This window comes from Hyperolius riggenbachi, unplaced genomic scaffold, assembly GCF_040937935.1.
Source record: "Hyperolius riggenbachi isolate aHypRig1 unplaced genomic scaffold, aHypRig1.pri scaffold_141, whole genome shotgun sequence".
Lineage (NCBI taxonomy): Eukaryota > Metazoa > Chordata > Amphibia > Anura > Hyperoliidae > Hyperolius > Hyperolius riggenbachi.
In genome coordinates, this window is record NW_027152355.1 from 154,747 (window position 1) to 174,238 (window position 19,492).

Here is a 19,492-nt window from a genome sequence, read left to right on the forward strand (position 1 = left end):
AATGATGACAAAAGACAGTGAACTTCCTAGTATACACCTCAGTGGGAGTGTCTGAAGACTCTGGGTGGAGGGCAGGTAAGGAATATACATTGAGCAAGAGAATGGAGGGTGGAAAAAAAGAGTCAGGGAGGATATGATGTCAGCTTCAGCTTGGCAAAATGGCCACTGCCTTGAATAGGATTGTATGCTTCTCATTTATAAAATTCCCAGTAATCATAACGTGGACAGTGCAATACATCTGATCGATAATTTGAACTAGTATTTATCAAGTGAAATATGTGTATTTTATTTTTAGGTTAGCATGGGTGTCGCTACCTCTTTAACATCTTCATAATGGGAACTTTTAGGACAAATGTAGTCCCTTACAGAATCCAATGAGTTCTGGGTCACCATGACCTTGCTGGTTAGTCTATACCTCATTATTTGTTATGACCTTCTGCTTTCAAGAATATTCTTCTGGTCTTTGAGTTATTACTTTGCTATAGTGATACTCTGTTGCCAAACTCTGCATGACTTATGATTACGCATCTGTCTCTGGTCTCAGTACCTGATATTTCAGTCTGTTGTCGACGTGGATTGTCCGACCAAAAAAGATATCTCCCCAGTTATAGATATCACACAGATTTGTCAGTGATATCCTCCCATTGGTGTCACTTACGCTCTGTCCTTCCTACTTCCAGCCTGACTCCTACCTTGGGACAGTTACATGCTAGTGGAAGGAACTTGCACTTTTTCCCGTATTCCTTAATGCCCTAGCACCTGTTCCTCAGGTGCAGTCCTATAAGTATTACCTTAGTACCCAAACACTCAGATTACGTAGGTGTCCAGAGGTGATTGATAAATCTTATTGTCGTTGATACTGCAGATAATCATTAAGCAGGTATATATATGTATTCTTGTTAATACTGCAGATATCCGTTAATCAGACCCGCTCTGTAATACAACGATCATTACAATATCATTGAAAAGTACATAGCAGTGCATCTTCTTACTTTTAAAACATTTTTAAAATGAATGTAATCATGGTTATCCTTTTTAAATAAAGCTTTATTTGTTGAAAATGAAATAAAAAATTTAAAATTTATAAAAATTACTTTATTTATGAATGCATATCTCAGAAATCGTTTTTTATTAATTAATAATATTATTTCAAAATCTACTCATGTATATCTGTATTATGTTCACTAATCTACAGCTAACAGTTAATCTGATTTAACAAACAATGAAAAATATCTTAATAATATACTAACGGTCTACTATAATGTACATCCCACAGCTGTTCGCAACATGTTTTCCCCCATTTCTATTGTAATAGCAGTAGAATTTTCGTAGTTAATATTACTGTAAAAAATCATTGGCCTCTTGGTGGCGCTAGATAATACATCTCTTCCTCTAAATCAAACTGCGTCATTGTTGAAAATGTTGTAATGTTTGAGTGCTGATATGCTTATAGCAAACTATTATGCTTTCATACGGATGCTTTTCACACTCACATGATGCCATGCATATTTCATACCTTTAGCATCTATGCATTATAATAAATTCACATATTTAATAATTATATAATGATATCCGAGGTGTATGTACAATATCGGATGATGTTGTTGAATATATTTTTTGCCCATGGTCACATGTTAATTTAAAAAAAAAAATTCTGGGGGTGGGGGGATAGGGGGTGGGAAATTCATAATATTTATGACCATACTCATCTATTTTTTTTCAAAAAAAGATAAATTACTATATATTTCCGATTGAAATCTTATTAAACCGATTAATGTTAAAAATAATTTAAGTCCTTAAAAATAATATTTTTCTTATTGAAATTGATTAATTTATTATAAAATGTAGTATGACAGTAATCTTTTCAAAATAATAAAGCTACTAAATATTGGGGTAATCAGTACAATCAAATAAAACAAAACGTTATAAATCAGACTTACTATTCTTAAGACAACTTTGCAGAACTCTGTCAAGTATCTCCTATGACCCTTTCTGTGTAAGAACGACACACTAACTCGTGAATGCAGAAGTCTGTGTTGCCTTTACTCATGTTCAAAAATCCCTATTGGATGTTAAAGCTGTCAATCTCAGTATTTAAATTATGAACTTACTGTGATAGGCTAAAATTAATTTAATTTTGCATATCACGATGTACATGCATGCACATCCACGTGACAATCACGTGTACATGAAGATGCTTTCTGTCTTATAGCACGTACAACGTACATTTTGCTTTTGCGTGATTAATATTAAATTTATATATACATATTTGTTAATACTTCGATCATAAAAAGTTATATAATTTATTTAAAATATTAAATAAATTAGCATTGAAGGAGCAAATACATTTCCGCCTCTTTAGCTTTTTCGCGGGCCTTGTGCGTCCAAGTCTTGCGAGACTTCCCAAGCCTATATATTAGCCTGCGTGACTTGCATGTGTGGAGCACGCAGTTTGCGGAACATAAAGCAGGAACTATGAAACGAAGACAGAAGGCTCAGGGCGTTGCCCAGGCCAAAAAAACTGATAAGGGACGAAAAAAAGAACCCCCGAAAACAGTGTCAGCTAAGGAGAAGAATGGGGCAGAACGTTCCAGAACTTTGCATTCGGATGAAGTAGGAGACATTGAAATAAACACCCGATCTCAACAGAAAACAAAAGTCGGCAAAGGTGTGAAAACAGCAGTATTTCTAGAAAATGAGGATGATGACCAAGAAAAGGTTTTCCTAAAAAGCCAAGGGAAACAAAAATCAAAAGGAGAAAAGAAGACAGACATGGCGACTAATGTGAAGAGTGAAGGCCTTAATCTGACACAGTACCGAGATAAGGAATCCTACAATTCAGATGTGTCCAGCAGTGAAACAGATAGCAATGAGGATGAAGACAGTGATGCCTCAATGACTGTGAAATGTACAAGAAGTCCAGACGACTCTGGATCTAGCGTGCAAATAGTGGAACCAGAGGAAAATAGTGAAGAGGAGAAATCATCAGTAGCTGGAAAAAATAGGAAAAGAGCCTTTAAATTCACAGAGGAGGAGAATTTACAGATGTGTAGGCTGTTGTGCCCTTGTTTTAAATATATCTACACAAGAGTAAAAAATGCAGAGGAATTTCGGAGGAAGGAGAAAGTTTGGGAGGACATGGCAAATGAGGTAAATGTTATATTTTATTTACATGGACAAAGGTGTTTATATATTGTCTTTGCTTCATTAGACAGTCCAAATTCCCAATACAAAACTACATTTTTCCCTTCACAGACACACGTGACCGGTACACAGTCCGTGTGGCGTAATTTTATATTTTAGGTATTGTGAATAAGATTGAAATTTGTACGTCAATCTCCCAATACACTCCCTCTTCCAGCCCATCTGTAAAAAAAATAAATTTAGAGGGGCGTGGAAGAGGGAGAGTTAACATGACTAATAGAGCCTTTGCTCACAGGGCGGAAGTGGTGACATCCTGTTTAGCCCGGAAGTAGAAGTAATAATAACATTGGAGCTCTAACTGTGTACGGACTAGGTATGTGGATTGCAGCTTAGTGTTCGGCGATTAAAATGTATCCAAAGTTTACTTTAAAGAAAACGGTGAGTTTTTAAGTAATTGTTTAGATTCATGCATATTTTAGACAAATTTTTGAGAATTTTTTGCGAAAGATAGAATTTTTTTTTTTTGTTATAAATCATGGATTGTGAAATAATTTTTTAACCGGTTTAAAATAGCGGCGTCCTACAAAATTCAAGGGTCAGGCAATGACTCGATATTTTCTACTAATAGACAGAAATTATGTTATCAAAATCTCTATTACTATGTGTGGTTAAATGTTATGGATTCTTTTTGTGCAGCACCCACATAGATTTTTAAGCGATGCCAAAACACCACACACACTTAACTGACTGTATTCGGTTTATTGTACGCTGCGTCATTTCACCAACAGCAGCGTGTGTGCTGGACTAAGGAAAAATGGCGTCCAAACCACATTTTCAGATATGTGCAGTGTGCTGTGTAGTGTTTATTTCCGAAGTTTTATGTATTTATTTTTTCAACTCTTGAGTTTCTGTTTGTGTATTGATGGACGCTGCTTTATTTATAAATATGGTCGTGTAAAATGTGATGCATATGAAGCATTGTACAGTATGTCTTATAAAGTTAAGTTATGCAGTTGAAGCAATAGTGCCATATTTTAATTTTTCACAGCTGTATTATTGTCAGGTAAACTGCTATATATATGTAATTTCCTTCAATTTCACACAAAATTTTAGCCTACTGTGGAAGTACTTTGTACATCTGAATATCTCCAACGGATTTCACATGTAGAATTTTTAAATATATTGTTAAAATCAATATATTCTAAAAAAAATTTTGTAGGGAATACTTATCTTTTATATTTAATTTTATGTTTGAATTTTTTTTAAATAAAATGATTACAGTGAAGTATATTCAATATGATATTTTCATTGGAAATGAAGATATGTTGAATGTGTTAGCATGGTAATTCTTTTTCTTAATCATTTTTATAAGTTTAAAATTAACACACATGCAGCAGATCATTTGTTTATGAATACTTGTATTGTGCCATGATTAGCAGCATGTTTTTTTATGGTGTGTTATTCAGATCACACATTATCAAAATCTAATATCAAGTCATCCACTGAAATAATATTTTTAAAAACAGTTCATTGAAACACCTGTGATAAACTCCGTTACAGTTGCATAGCCACTGGGCTTGTCACGCATTCCAATTGCAAACTTGCGTGCCTCCAGCAGGGGCAGGGGAGGCTCCCTGGTTCCTGTACACCCCAGGCGTTGAAATCCACGCAGAGCTTTTAGGCAAATGGCTCCCGTAGACAGAGCACACAGGGACACTGGAAGATGGCTGCCTATAAGCGGAGAATATTTGTGTCTCCATTACATTACTTCTTGAAGCCATCTTCCAGTAGACATGCACTGTGCCTGTAAGTGCTCTAGAAACCGGTTTAAATAGAACCAAAGTGGTTTTTAAATAATTTTATCTGCATACAGAGGCTGGATGGATCTGCCTATACAGCCCAGCCTCAGTTGGTATCCCAAAACCCACTAAGGTCCAACTGCACTCTGCAATCCCTCATAAATCCCAGCCGTGCTGTGAGGCTGTGTTTACATCTGTAGTGTCAGTCTCATCTGCTCCCCCCAGCTACTGCATAGCTCTGGTCCCTGCCCCCGTCCCTTCCCTCCAATCAGCAGGGATGGAAGGGATGCAGGCGGGGACTGGAGTTATGCAGGAGACGGGGAGAACAACAGAATGACACTATAGAGATAAACACAGGCAGCTGTGACAAGCTGTTTGTCAGCAGCGTGGCTTTGATTTATGAGGGATTGCAGAGTGCAGGGGGACCTTACGGTGGTTTTGGATAGCAACTGAGGCTGGGGTGTATAGGCAGATCAAGCCTCAATATGCAGATAACATTCTTCAAACTCACCACAGGTTCTATTTAATGTCTTATTGCACTGGCCAGAAGCTCCCTTCCACACTGATTATTGAGCATGCCCATTGTGAAGTTAATGATGCAGCTGGAGGTGAAAAACTATATATCTGTACTCACACACCTCTCACTATATTAAAATGTTATGGTTATGGAGGCTACCCCCACAATGGCCTGTATGGCAAATTTCAGCACCATAGACCAGCTGTTTTACGAAATTGCTTTCTGTAATGTATGTCGTGAACCAGCTTTTTGTGGTGGATGTACTTTGACATATAGGTACTTTGGGGTGTCCCCTCCCTACCCTTACAATGTGTTGATTGTAATAGGTGTTGGAGCGGAGATCTGTTGTATTTTTCCTCCAGCATCATCATTCAATAGGAACTGTGGACGCAATGTCTCCTACTGCGCATGCGTGGTTGCTCAAATACACATGCAGTGTAATCAGACAAAAAAACGGCTGCAGTAATCGTAGCCCTGAGGATCGTGGGTGGAGGAGCTGCATGGGTGAGGCTGGCTGCACGTCTGGTATCTTAGAGTCTGGCCAGGTGATTGTTTAGTTTTGTTGAATTTTACATATTTATTTCATGGTGATTGAACTCCAAATTTATTTTTTTGGGGGGTGAATGCCCACACATTGCGTGTATTTTATGTTGAATGATGTGCACATAATGATTATTTTGGTTTGAATGCTCACACATAGCGAATATTTTCATCAGACTGGCATCTTGCTCTTTATTTCCTTTTTTTACTGTGTGTTGAGTGTGTTTGCAAAATTAATGTTGCAACCATGCTGGTGCAAAGCTGAATTGATATAGCCATGGCATCCACAGCTGTATGCAGTATCATAGGTGTGTGCTTCTGGTGTTCCGGGGGAGTGTGGAGGGGTTTGTTGGTTGTTTTTGCATGGAGGGTGGGGGGAAACAAATACAGAGTACGCATCGGGGCACAGAGTGTAGAAAGTAAGCCACTGCAAACAAAGGTGTTTTTGATTATTCTTATCTTATAAATTTACCTTACATGTGTCTATACAGCACTGCCTCTGTTGCTATCCAAAACCCACTTAAGTCACCACCACACCATTCATTTACTATGAAATCACAGACGCATGTAGAGACGCATTTTGTTTAAAACATTGTTGTGTCTGATTAAGCTGCCTTTTTATTTGTGCTGCACCGCATGCGTAGTAGGAGACTGTGCGGCCAGATTTTGTATAGAATTATGCTGCTGGAGGTAACATACTAAATATCTCCACTCCCACACCTCTTACAATACACACATTTTAAGGGTAGGGAGGGCACCACCCAACCCCCCCAACGACCTCTATGTTAAATTGCATCCCCCCAGGAACCGTTGGTTCCCTACATAGATTTCTCTAATCTATCTCATGAACCATTTTGTCTCGGGAGCTGCAATTTGGCATCTAGGTAGTTCGGTGGTGTCCCCTCCCTACCCTGAAAATCTGTGTAGGGTAAGATTGGTTGGAGCGGAGATATTTTGTATTTTATCTCCTGCAGCATCATTAACTTCACACTGTGCAAGCGTGCTATTCAGTGTGGAAGGCAGCTTCCGGGAAGCACAATCAGACATTACACTGGCTGTGTATATGTCTATAGTATAATTCTGCTCTTCTTCCCTCCTCCACCATTATTCGTGTGCCCACTTGCGTCCCTTCCCTACCCGTTGATTTGATTCAAGGTATCTGGCCAGGGCCCTGAGGTATGCAGTAGGCGTGGTTATAGTTGAGACTAAAAGTACAAACAGAAAACTTTGATTTATTATTGATTGCAGAGTGCCAATGTACCTTACGTTGCTTTTTGATAAAATCATATGTGCTGTAAAGGCAGACACATAATCAAATCAATAGATTAGGAAACTAGAACCTCATCCGCTGATCTATAGCATCATAGCTATTCGTGATCATGAGGCCAACTTGAAAATGGATGGCTGTTCAATATTGTGGTTTAATAATGTTTTGCTTAATCACTTAAGGGAAATTATTCACAAGATGAAATATTTGTACCCGATTAAAAATGTTTCACTCCACATTTACTGTCTATAAAAAATTGTACTAATTATTTCATTATTCTTTTCATTTAGATCTCAACAGTATCTCAAATTCAACGTACAGCGTACAACTGTCGTAGGCGTTTTCAGGATTGCAAGGCCAAAGTTCAAGAAAAAATTGCGCAAGAGAAATTCACTACAGTTCATTACAATAAATGGGAATCAAAACTAAGAGATGCAATTCTACGTAATCACAATCTTGGTCGTAGAAAAGGTATACATGATTATAAGTAATTGATTGTACATTAAAACTAAAATTAAATTTGATACACTCTTGTTCTGTTAATGAACTTAAATGTGCAAATACAATAGCTAATGTTGTAGGGACCAAAAAGAATAACAGATATTATGTACACTGATAAGAAAAATTAAATTGATAGAAAATGGACTCTGTGTTGTCTTAAAATAACCATGTAAAATTTGTTCCTGAAAACAGCCACAAGGTGGCATCATTGGCATAGAAAATAGCACATACAACATAGACTCATACATCAAAAGTTAGATTGAGTCTAAAATGGTATTACAAAAGGCATTTTTTGTCATTACATACCCAGCAATGACTTAAGTTACATGTGATAATCAGGATAACAAAAGATTAATTTTGGTTACAGGGTTGTTTATTAATATTCTTCTACTAAACCATTTTGTGCATTATGAGTACACCTACACTGTAGCTTTATGCAGTGTAGCACAGGATTTCACATGCTGTCCTATAATCCTTCTATGCCATTTCTGAAATTCAAAGATTAATTTTAAATTCCCTGTCTCCCTTTTGTCCATAGTGTAGTGTTTACTGAGGTATATTTTTGTAAATATTTTATCTTTTAATGTTTGTTATGAACTGTGCATGACCTGTGAACTTGAAAATGAATTGTGCAGTGTCCCTAGAATCACCTGTTTAAATCCACCCTATCTCATTGTTGTAATGAGTATAGAGCTCATTAGGCCTGAACCATATATCGTTTTGATATCGAAATTGCGATCACGTAAAGGACGATTCCTTGATCGCCACAGTGACGATTTTTGCCGATATTTTGCGGACCTCTGCCCTCCCGCTGTGCACAGCTCTGTGTGTAAAATAGCAGTGGCTTTCACTCCCAGCGGCAGCTTATCTTTCTCTCTGCCTATTTCCCCCTCCTCCAGTCCTACGTCATCAGCCCTGCTGCGAGAGCGGCTCAGGCTCTCGCTCTCACTAATGTGACAAACACTTTCCTCCACAGATTGTTTAATTCTGCAGACCGCGGGGAGAGACAACGGCTATTTAGCTAATGTCTGGCTGACTTTTCCTACCCCCTTATTCAACAGTTCCCATGCAAGCAGGGAGCAGATAAGGGATTCACTCCCCCTTCATTGCCGAAGTACAGGAGAAGAGAGCATGTGGATGGAGCTGCACAGCATGGGGGAGATTGAGTAAGCAAGACTGAGTGCATGACTGTGTGTGTATCAGTATGAGTGTATCAGTTAGTGCTGGAGAAGTTGGTGTGTGTGTGCGCATATTAGTGTGTGCTGCAGGATGTGTTTGTCAGATATGCTGCAGGATGATCTGTGTGTATCAGTGAGTGCTGCAAGATGTAGTGTGTGTGTAGTGTGTGTGGTGTGTGTGAGTGCGAGATGGATGTTTATCAGCGCAAACCCCCACGGCTTACATGTATGCTACCTATCCCACACCTGACATTAACCGTCCCCACCGCCTCTGTGACATGGCTTTTATCCCAAGCACACACCACCAGCATAGTAATATGTACTGCGTGGGGAATCAAGGGACAATGGCATGATAACTCCCCACCCCCTCGACTTGGTCTAATTTTTTAAATTTTGATCTACTGACTATTTTTTTGGGCTTAGGATTTATCACAGCTCTGCTCCGCCTCCTTTGCGCATTCGAATAGGCACATGCTTAAGGTCGATTTTGAATAAAATAGTGAATCGAATTGAAATCCCAATTTCTGACATAAATCTTGCAATTAAAATTTTTTTATCCAAATCGTTCAGGCCTAGAGCACATGTTCATCAGAGTAGAATTTAAATCTTAACTTCACCGTAGTTCGTACATTTTTTAAATTGCACGTTCACTGGTCTATTAATAAATCTTAGATACCTGAATTTTAATTTTAATTTGTAAAGGGAACCATAGACGAATGAATCACAGAAAAAAAAATATCAGTAGATCGCTTGTACAGAATAAATGCTTTACCTGATAATTTTGCTACTGTTGTGTGCCTTTCTTATTATTTTTTCCCATTTGTTTTCTCCAGGAAATATCAAATATGGTCGCCGGATCATATTTCTTCCCCTTACATGTTATGATCTGATCTGGATGTGCTGTCTAGCCTGTGTGATACTGTAGACAAGCAGGGCTGCTTCTTCCTTTCATCAGTCTGCTTTACAATTTATTATTCTGCTATGCTTTGAGTCTTCCTGTCGGAAGTGTCTCTCATAGAAATGAAACTGCATCCAGTAGATAATGACTGAATGCACACAGATAAGCTTATCTTTCAGAGCTTCTTTCTCGGTAGCAGCAGCACGCCCTCCCATGTCAACAGATTTGAGTATTAAATTAAAGCTAGGAGAGGGCAGGCTTGGGATTCAAAATACTCCATAGGAGAGTCGCTCAGATTTAGGAAAATTGTATACTTACCTATCGGTAATTTTCCTTTCCTGGTAGTCTCCATGTCAGCATACTCATGGGCAAAGTCCCTCCCCTTTTGCCCCAGTAGGATGTCCAAAGATGTTAAAAGCTATGCCCCACCCCATACTGCCATTCACGTAACTAGAACGAGCCGACAGCATAGGGTGGGACCGTATGCTGACATGGAGACTACCAGGAAAGGAAAATTACCGATAGGTAAGTATACAATTTTCCTAATTCCCTGGTATCTCCATGTCAGCATACTCATGGGCAATAACTAGACCAAACAATAGGGTGGGATGCAAAAACAGAAAATAATTTTAATCAAATCGAGACACATACAAGCTTAATCATACTGCAGAGGCAACAGTGGAGGAAATAACTTTCTTTCCAAATTCCACACATGACAGCAAGGCTGGATCTACACAATAATGCTTTAAAAAGGTATGTCCAGAGGCCCAATTTGCTGCTCTGCAGATTGTGGACAATGCCACCTTACCCGCTTTAGCCCAAGAAGAAGACATGCTTCTTGACGAATGGGCTACTATTTCCTGCGGCGGTTCAAGGCCTTTAGCCTTGTATGCGCTCTGAATTAAAGAGACTATCCATCTTGCTATCGTTCTCGTTGACGCTGACTTGCCTTTCCTGTAACCACTAGGAATTACAAAGAGTCTCTCTGACTGACGAATATCCCTAGTTTTTTCGAGATAAAGTTTTACTGTAGATGGTACATCTAGCTGGTGTAACAGGGATTGATCTTCCTGAGTTCTGAAACTAGGCAAAGTCCACTCCTGGTTCAGATGATAGGGTGTCGACACTTTGGGAAGAAAAGACTGAACTGGATGGAGAACCAACCGATCGTCATACAAAACTAGATAAGGCTCTCTGTATCCTAGGGCCTGGATTTCCGACACCCTTCTGCCAGACGTTATGGCGATTAGAAATACGGCTTTTAAGGTCAATTCGTACAACGTCAATGGTTTTTCCGAGGATAAACTAGTCTCCAGGTAATGCAACACAATGGGGAGATCCCACTTCGGAAATTTGGGTTTAAAAGGTGGCCTCATCTTGATTGCTGCTTTAAAAAATTGCCTTATCAAGGTATGAGTTGACCAAGACACCCCAGATATGGCTGAGATAGCTGACACATGTCTTTTCAGCGTGGAGTAGGCTAGACCTAACTAGTCCTTTATGCAAAAAACCTAGAAGATGGGATACTCCGAAGCTATCAAGAGAAAATCCTGAGTCTCCAGCGTATTTAGAGAAAGTCTTCCAGACTCTATTGTAAGATAGAAGAGTAGAGGGTCTCCTGGACTTTATTAAGGTGTCTACCACATCCACAGAACAGCCAGCGTTTAGTAGCCTAAGCCTTTCAAATTCCACGCCATCAAGTTGAGACGTCCGGGGTTTTGATGACAAATCTCCCCCTGTGATAACAGATTTTGAACTTGAGGAAGCAGCAGGGGCTTCTGTGTGCTCATCTGTAGAAGCAAAGGGAACCAGGGCCTCGCAGGCCAATAAGGTATCACTGCCAAGACCGTTAGAGTTTGCGTCCTCAATTTTCTTAGGAATTTGGAAATTAGAGGAGTTGGAGGAAAAGCATAAGCCTTGTTGCAGTTCCAAGGTTGGAGTAATGCATCCGTCGCTAATGCTCCGGGATCCGGCCATCGAGAGAAGTACAACGTCACTTTGTGATTGGCTTGGGATGCAAATAAATCTATCTCTGGCCACCCCCACCGTCTTGTTATGATGTGAAATACTGACGGTAGGAGTGACCACTCGTTGTTGTCTATTCTGTATCTTGACAGATAGTCTGCTGTTAGGTTTTGAACTCCTGGTATGTAGAGTGCCGACAGGTCCTGTAGGTTGTTCTTCGCCAGAGACATGATAGGAGCTAATTCCTGAATAAGGGACTTGCTGTGTGTCCCCCCTTGGTTCTTTACATACGCTACTGCTGCCGTGTTGTCTATTCTTAGTAGTACAGACTTGTTTCTTATCAGAGGTAGAAAATGTGTCAAAGCTTGGCGGACAGCTCTTAGCTCTAACACATTTGATACTATGTCCTGAGTGGGAAAACTCCAAGTTCCTTGCGCCATATGATTTAAGTATACTGCCCCCCAACCTATTGCACTGGCGTCCGTCGTTATGACTTCCCAACATGGCTGTTGAAGGAGCCGGCAGTTCTTTAAATTTCCATACCTCATCCACCATTGGAGAGACGTTCTTGCCTTCTGAGTTAAGACTATCTTTTGTCCCAGACTCTCGTTGTTCCATTGGTCTAGAAAACAGAGTTGCAACGGACGTAACTGCCAGTGTGCCCATCTCACCATTGGGATTGCAGATGACATTAGACCTATTGTTTGCATGCATGCTCTGGCTGTCACTACTCGACGTTTCAACAAACTGAGGATGTTCTGTTTTATCTTGACTCTTTTTTTCTTGAGGAAGAGCAATCGTACCCCTTTCTGTATCTAATTCTGCCCCTAGAAATATCATCTTTCGTGTTGGATGAAACTGACTTTTTTGATAGTTTATCAACCATCCAAACTTTTGTAGCGTCTGTATCAAAATTTCTCTGTGTCGGACTAACTGTTGTCTTGAAGCGGCCAACAGCAGGATGTCGTCTAGATAGTGGAAGACGCGTATTTTCTGTACCCGTACCAGAGCCACTACCGCCAAAAGGATCTTTGAAAAAGTTCTCGGCGACGTTGAAAGACCGAATGGGAGACAGACGAATTGTAGATGAATCCTCCCGACCGCAAAACGTAAAAATCTCTGGTAGTCTGCATGTACGGGTACATGAAAATACGCGTCTTTTAAATCCACGGAGCACATCCAATCTCCTGGCTGTAGAGCTGAAATTATGGATTGAAGACTTTCCATTTTGAATTTTGGGACTAAGATGTATCTGTTTAAACTTTTTAAGTCCAGCACTGGCCTCAATTTCCCGGTTTTCTTCTTTATCAGAAACAGTGGTGAGTAATAACCTCTTCCTCTTTCTGAATGCGGTACATGAATCACTGCTCTCTGTTGAAGTAACTCTGCCACATAATCTCTGAGAGTTACCCATTTTTCCTGATTCTGTGGAATCTTTGTTTGAACAAAACGTTTTTCTGGAGGTAAAGTCCTGAAGTCCCACAGATGACCCCTTGAAACAGTTTCGACCACCCAACTGTTTTGCACCTCTCCCGCCCAGATTTCCTTGAAATATAGAAGTCTGGCTCCTACCGGAAAACCCTGGACGGGCAACACATCAAAAGGGCTTTGAAGCTTCTGCCGAAGTTGGAATAGATCTGGACTTATTTGACCTCTGGAAAGCCGTCTGTGGCCTACGCCAATTTTTTCTATATTCTCTACCTGGCCTGTATGACTTGGCCTCTGTATACCTGTTAGGCTGCTGTCTTCTAAACTGCGAATAACTCTGTTTTCTAAATTTTCGGTCTTGCGGCAACAGTCCCGACTTGCCGCCGGTCACCCTGGAGATCGCCGCATCCATTTTAGACCCAAAAAGATTTTTGCCGTCAAAAGGGATCTTTATCCAGGACTGCTTTGATGTGGGATCCGCCGCCCATGGCTTTAACCATAATGATCTCTTTGCCATTACACTGTACAACATAGCTCTGCTTGCGGACCTAATTATATCTACACTTGCCTCACCTAAAAAGTCTGCTGTTAGACTTAAGTTTTGTAAGGTATCTATAATATCTTCCATACTTCCCTTCCTACGAATTCTACTCTGAGTGTCCTCCACCCAGATCTTCATTGCTTTCGCTATTGATGTTAGAGAGATTGCTGCCCGAGAACATTCTCCGGAGGCTAGATATGACCTTTTAAGATCTTGATCGATCTGTCGATCCATCACATCTCTGAAGTAGACTGAGTCTTCCAATGGTAGAGTGACGTTACGAACGATTCTGATTACCGATGCATCCACCACTGGAACCAATTGAATTAATGATTCATCCTCTTTCAAAGGATATAGTTTTTGAAACTTGTTTTTAAACGATGGTTTTTTCACTGTTTTGTCCCATTCATCCTTGATAACGTCTCTTATTTCTTCCATCAGAGGAAAAGACACTTTCACCTTGCGCAGATTCTTGAAATATCTCCTTGTTTATGTTTTGGAGAAGAGGCGTCTTCCTGCCACTGAATAGTGTCCTTGACTTTTCCCACATAAGACGGCACCAGCGAGAAATCAAAGCTTTCTGTCTCTTCTTCAGAATCGTCTTCCGAACTTCCATCCTGAGAGGAATATTTAGACTCTCTAGATGTTGGAGCTCTATGATCCCACGTCATTTCAGCTACCGTGTCTTTAACAACTTGTTTAATGAGAGTCGATACTTCCCTATCCTCACGGGCAATGTCCAAGTGACACACATCACATACTTTCTTGTTGGCCAGAGATGGTCTGCCACAAATCCAATAGCCCTCCCTCGGAGGCAAAGACTTTGTCTTAGATGATGTGGAGGCAATAGGCTGTTCAGATTCTTCACTAGAGGACAAAATCCTTCTACACGAGGATTTACGAATTGGTTTTGGTGCTGACCACAGCCCTTTATCCGCTTCTGAATCACTTGAAGAAGACTTCGAATCAAGATGTTGACTGATGACCGTATCCAGTAATTTTTGTTTGGATCGGTTTTGTAATCTTCGAGGTACGCCATCCTCTTGAGGGCGTCTGAAAGAAAACCAACAGGACAATATTGAGCTGTTGGACCAAATCTCTCTCTCTTTTTTTTTTTTTTTTATACTTACCACCCTTACCTTATAGCTTTAGAGCTTTCTCCCTTATTTTTCCCCATTACAGCTGTAATCAGAAAAAAAGTCAAAATGAATCTGGTGCTCTACTGCTCCTCAAAAGAACTAAAAAGATAATTTTAAAGAAATATTTGATAACCTATCTCTAGCTACTATTGTGTATATGTATATACTCAAAACCCAAGAACCTTCTATAACAATCCTATCTGTGAGGTCTCACTGTTACCCTTCTTCCTACCTGAGACAAATTTATGTGGCCCAATAGCACAGCACGCCAGCGCTCCTATCTGCAGCGCTGACGCTGAATAAGTGGCCGTTTATATAGCGTCTGAAGCCAATTTCCGGCTCCAGACGCTGTTTGCCCCAAACAAAGATGGCCGCCGGAGAACTTCCGCCCACAGCCTAAAAGAGAGCCGGAAATCTCGCGCGCCCGCGCGAGACTTGTCCAAATGCCGGCCATTAGAGGCAGACGCCGCACGGAGCGGAGGAGGAAGAAAAAACCTAGCGAGAGCCTCCTTGACCTCGCGCCAGCATGCGCTCCCCCTAATCTGACGAGCAGCAGAGCAGAACTCTATCGGTAAGCAACTCACAAACTTGCCGATCAGCAAAGTTGCTAAAAAAAAAAAAGTTGATTACAGCTGAAGAGGCCCACAACACCATTTAGGTGTATAGCGTGGTAGCAGGAATTTCTTTTAAATAATAGTACCCCCGGGAGAAAAAAAGTTGTACAGCTGTACAGGGGGTTCTATGCCTTATAGGATCATTTAGAAACCTAAGACATAGACTCCAACAGGAGAGGCTGAACCTGTTGGTATCCGCACCAGGCGGAGGTAAGGGACCTGTAGACATCGATGGAATCCTTGCTGGAGGCGAGGACGAAAAAAAGAATGGCAGTATGGGGTGGGGCATAGCTTTTAACATCTTTGGACATCCTACTGGGGCAAAAGGGGAGGGACTTTGCCCATGAGTATGCTGACATGGAGATACCAGGGAAATAATGATTACAGGTGAAAGTTAGACTGAGCCAGTTGGTGGATTATTATCACAGTGGAAAACTGATACATTTGAAAGAGAGGATTAAAATTAAAATCAAGTTATGTGTGTACTGTCATGTTCAAACTGATAAATGTAATAAAATACACAATGGTGTTTATTCTCAGGTTCTCTTTAACAAGAATATAATTTTTTTACCTAAGCACCTAATTATTACTTTTCCTTTTCCAAAAATGCAACTCATGTGTTACTGTACAATAAATATCCATGGCAAAACATAGTAACATTGTGTATAATCTTTCTAATTTTTTAAAATATTTTTTTACCAGGCACAAAAAGAAAGAATAAAAGATCTACAACTAGGCTACTTTCCACCAAAAATGAGAGTACTGACAATGAATCAGAGTTGGAAAAGGAAAGCATTGAATCTGTTGTGAAAAGAAACTCCTTTTCAGAGAACAGTGATGAAAATGGTAAATTATTATTGATTGTGTCCAAAGAACTGTATATGTACAATAAGTGTATAATATTTATACAAAACTGGATTAGTATACAAATCAAATTTTCAATCATGGGTATGTAATATTAGGGTTTTTTGAGGAGGGTTGATGGTGTTGGTGTGTTTATGGATTATTGTTTAAAAATAAATTCATTATATTTTTTTAAGTGTAAATATTAATTTTAATTCATTACATTACCAAATGTATAATTTTTTCCAATAAAAATAATGCATGAATTTATTATTCTGGTATGCTTTGAGGCTTCCTGTTGGAATTGTCTCTCATAGAAATGAAACTGCATCCAGTACATAATGACTGAATCCACACAGATACGCTTGTCTTTCACAGATTCTTTCTCGGTAGCAGCAGCACGCCCTCCCTATGTACATTAATTGTACCAAAAACTTGAACAATAAATTAATATTTTAAAAACCTTTTTTTATATGTAATAAACATATCTTATTTGCTATTTTAGAAATTACATTTATCAGATACACTTTGTATGTTAAACTGTCACAAGTATGTGAAAGAGACTCTGTAACTTCAAAAAGATTCCCTGGGGGGTTATCACCTTGGGTGTGGGAATCCTCATGATAAAAATGAGGGTTCACACGCCGTCCTATGTCACACGGGGGTCTAGCTGCAGCAATAATAACAGGCGCAGACAGACCCGACTGTAATTTCCATATTTACCATTTGCTTGCTACAGCGGGGGAGCTGTAGCTGCTTTTTGTTATGAAATAGACGTAAATACCCAATGTACGTCGGCTCCGCTGTAATGTGCATGCGCCAGAGACTGGCGCATGCGCAGTAGATCAGACCCAACGACGATAGGGTATTTCCGCCTACTTCGCAGACGACAGTCAACAGAGAACCTGCATGGGAGGAGGTAACGTAAATATTAACTGCGATAAAGCGATGGATTAGCAGCGAAAACAACGAGGGACGGAGGACGGATTGGGAAGCCTCATTAGGATCCTGAGACTTCCCCCACCCTACGTTAGTACACCCCAGGGTACAGTTAGCTGTTACAGTTCCTCTTTAATAGCTGCTAGGTAGTAGAAAAAATCATTGTAAACTAGTAGCAATTTAAAAGGGTCATCAAAATTAAATGATTATCAATAGTTTGTAATGTACAACTTTACCAATCTTATACTAGCAATTATTGTAATTAACACTTTTAATTTGTATCATTCGTAGATGAAACTAGCGAAAAAAAAGGCCAGCTCAAGACAAAACAGAAAGTGAAAAAACATATCTTCAATGTCACAGAAACTAACACCGAGAATGACATCACAAGTGAAACTGAAAAAGACAACAGCAATTACCAAGCTGTCCAATGCGTGACTGAAAATGGAAGAAATCGATCAAAAGAAGCTAATCAGCCAAGCGAGGACGAGTACAGGATTGAAGAAAGCTCAAAGTCTGGTGGGAAAGTATCACATGAGAATGTGAACAAAACATCCAGAAAAATGTTAACTGTTACTGTAGATATGCACAAGTTATCCAACACAACAACGGTAGAGGTTAAAAAACCACTAGCATGTGACATACCAACAGAAAACACATCAACTAGACCAAAGCGATCAGCAACAAAAAGTTACAGTAAGTGTAGCGATTACATTTACGATGCTTCTGTATATAGTCTTGAACGTAAAAACAAGAAAATCAAAGACAAGGGAGTATCAGGTGTAGTTCATTATGATGTATCTTCAAATGATGAGGAAAGATTGAGCAATGATACAGTTGGTAATTCTGCTACAGAGATTCAAGTACACACAAGATCTAGTGTTAAGAGGATGCATGGTTTTTGAATCAGAAGTAGATGCAGAAAGCTTAGACAGTAAAGAAAAACCTGAGTCAAACTTTGGAAAAATAAAGTCAATTTCACAACCTGATAGCCAAGACATTGCGGATGCAATGTTGCTAAAAAAACAATTCAATACATATGGATAGAATGTTAGCTATTTCTAAGAACATTTATGAGCTGATGAACCTTATGCTAGAAAATCTCAGATATGTCCAAGAAAACCAATTGGAAATTTTGGAACGGCAGAGTAAAATTTTGGCTGGAAACCAAAATTCAAATGCTTAAATATATACTCTGCATTTTGTTATCATGCCAATCCCGTTAGCGTTCATTTAACACTAGTGTTTTCACTAAACGACTACAACACATTGTGTTATTATTGTAAGTTTTGCAATATGTTTAGGAGCCTAGTAATTCAAACAATACATGTGTTTGTTAAAAATACACTGATAGTTTAGTTTTAGATATTGTACAAATCAAGGAAATGTGTACAATTAAAGCAACAAACATGTTCCCGAAAAATTTCATAACCTTTAGGATATATAATAGTATTGATCTGTAAGTGAATGCTCACATTTTGTGCAACATTTAAAATAGTGCCTAAAAAAACTAAGATGTTTAAAACATTTTAAAGTGTTAGTTTGCCAAAACTATAATATAACTTTGTATGGTAACATCATGGTTCTAATGTTAAAAAACACAGCGGAAGACAGTATTGCAAACGGTAACATGATTATTAGTGTAAAAAGTTGATGTTAGTACTAAGAAATAGTGAAAAGCAAATTGAATAGCACTCTTTTTTTTCTGTTATTATTGTTTTACATAGCTGATGTACAAGACTGTACACATATAGAAATGATTAAAACATTTTCGTAGTTTTATTCAAGAAGTAAAAATTAATACACTTATTGCAATGGCTGTCAGGTAAAAACAGGCTCATAGCTGTTAAAGAATTATAAATGGTATGTATAATAAACATACAAATTCTTTTTTCTGTTGTTCAAGAAAGCATGTTTTGTACACACGTCAAAGATAGACACACAAAAAGACTGATTAATAAAAAAAAATGTATCGAGAACAATGTCAACAGGTTAATGCACTGCTGGACAGTGTTGTATTTGTAATCTGATTGATACTACTTGATATATTTTTCATATGTTGACATTTTTTTTTTCAACCCCCAAAAACATAGATAATACTAGTATGAGGATGAAGCGTACTACCCAGACCACTACTTAAGAGTGTTGGAAATGACTAAATTTTAGAGTTTTTTCAACT

The 19,492-nt window shown here is 39.1% G+C and overlaps 1 protein-coding gene across 1 annotated transcript; it reads left to right on the forward strand.

Moving 5' to 3' along the window:
- The first annotated feature begins 2,475 nt into the window (after positions 1 to 2,475).
- Positions 2,476 to 18,796, forward strand: LOC137543649 (transcriptional regulator ATRX homolog). The gene is made up of 4 exons (XM_068264771.1): positions 2,476 to 3,150; positions 7,558 to 7,738; positions 16,234 to 16,377; positions 17,605 to 18,796. Exons 1-4 carry the CDS (start codon positions 2,476 to 2,478, stop codon positions 18,216 to 18,218), a joined length of 1,614 nt encoding a protein of 537 aa, XP_068120872.1. The 3' UTR covers positions 18,219 to 18,796.
- The last annotated feature ends 696 nt before the right edge of the window (positions 18,797 to 19,492 follow it).

What these genes read in the sequence shown, in the direction of transcription:
- LOC137543649 (XM_068264771.1), top strand. Translation starts at nt 2,476, where the DNA reads ATGAAACGAAGACAGAAGGCTCAGGGCGTTGCCCAGGCCAAAAAAACT. An exon ending in CAATCTTGGTCGTAGAAAAG is followed by an intron (nt 7,739 to 16,233) that starts GTATACATGATT and finishes TTTTTTTACCAG; the next exon opens with GCACAAAAAGAAAGAATAAA. An exon ending in AGAGAACAGTGATGAAAATG is followed by an intron (nt 16,378 to 17,604) that starts GTAAATTATTAT and finishes TATCATTCGTAG; the next exon opens with ATGAAACTAGCGAAAAAAAA.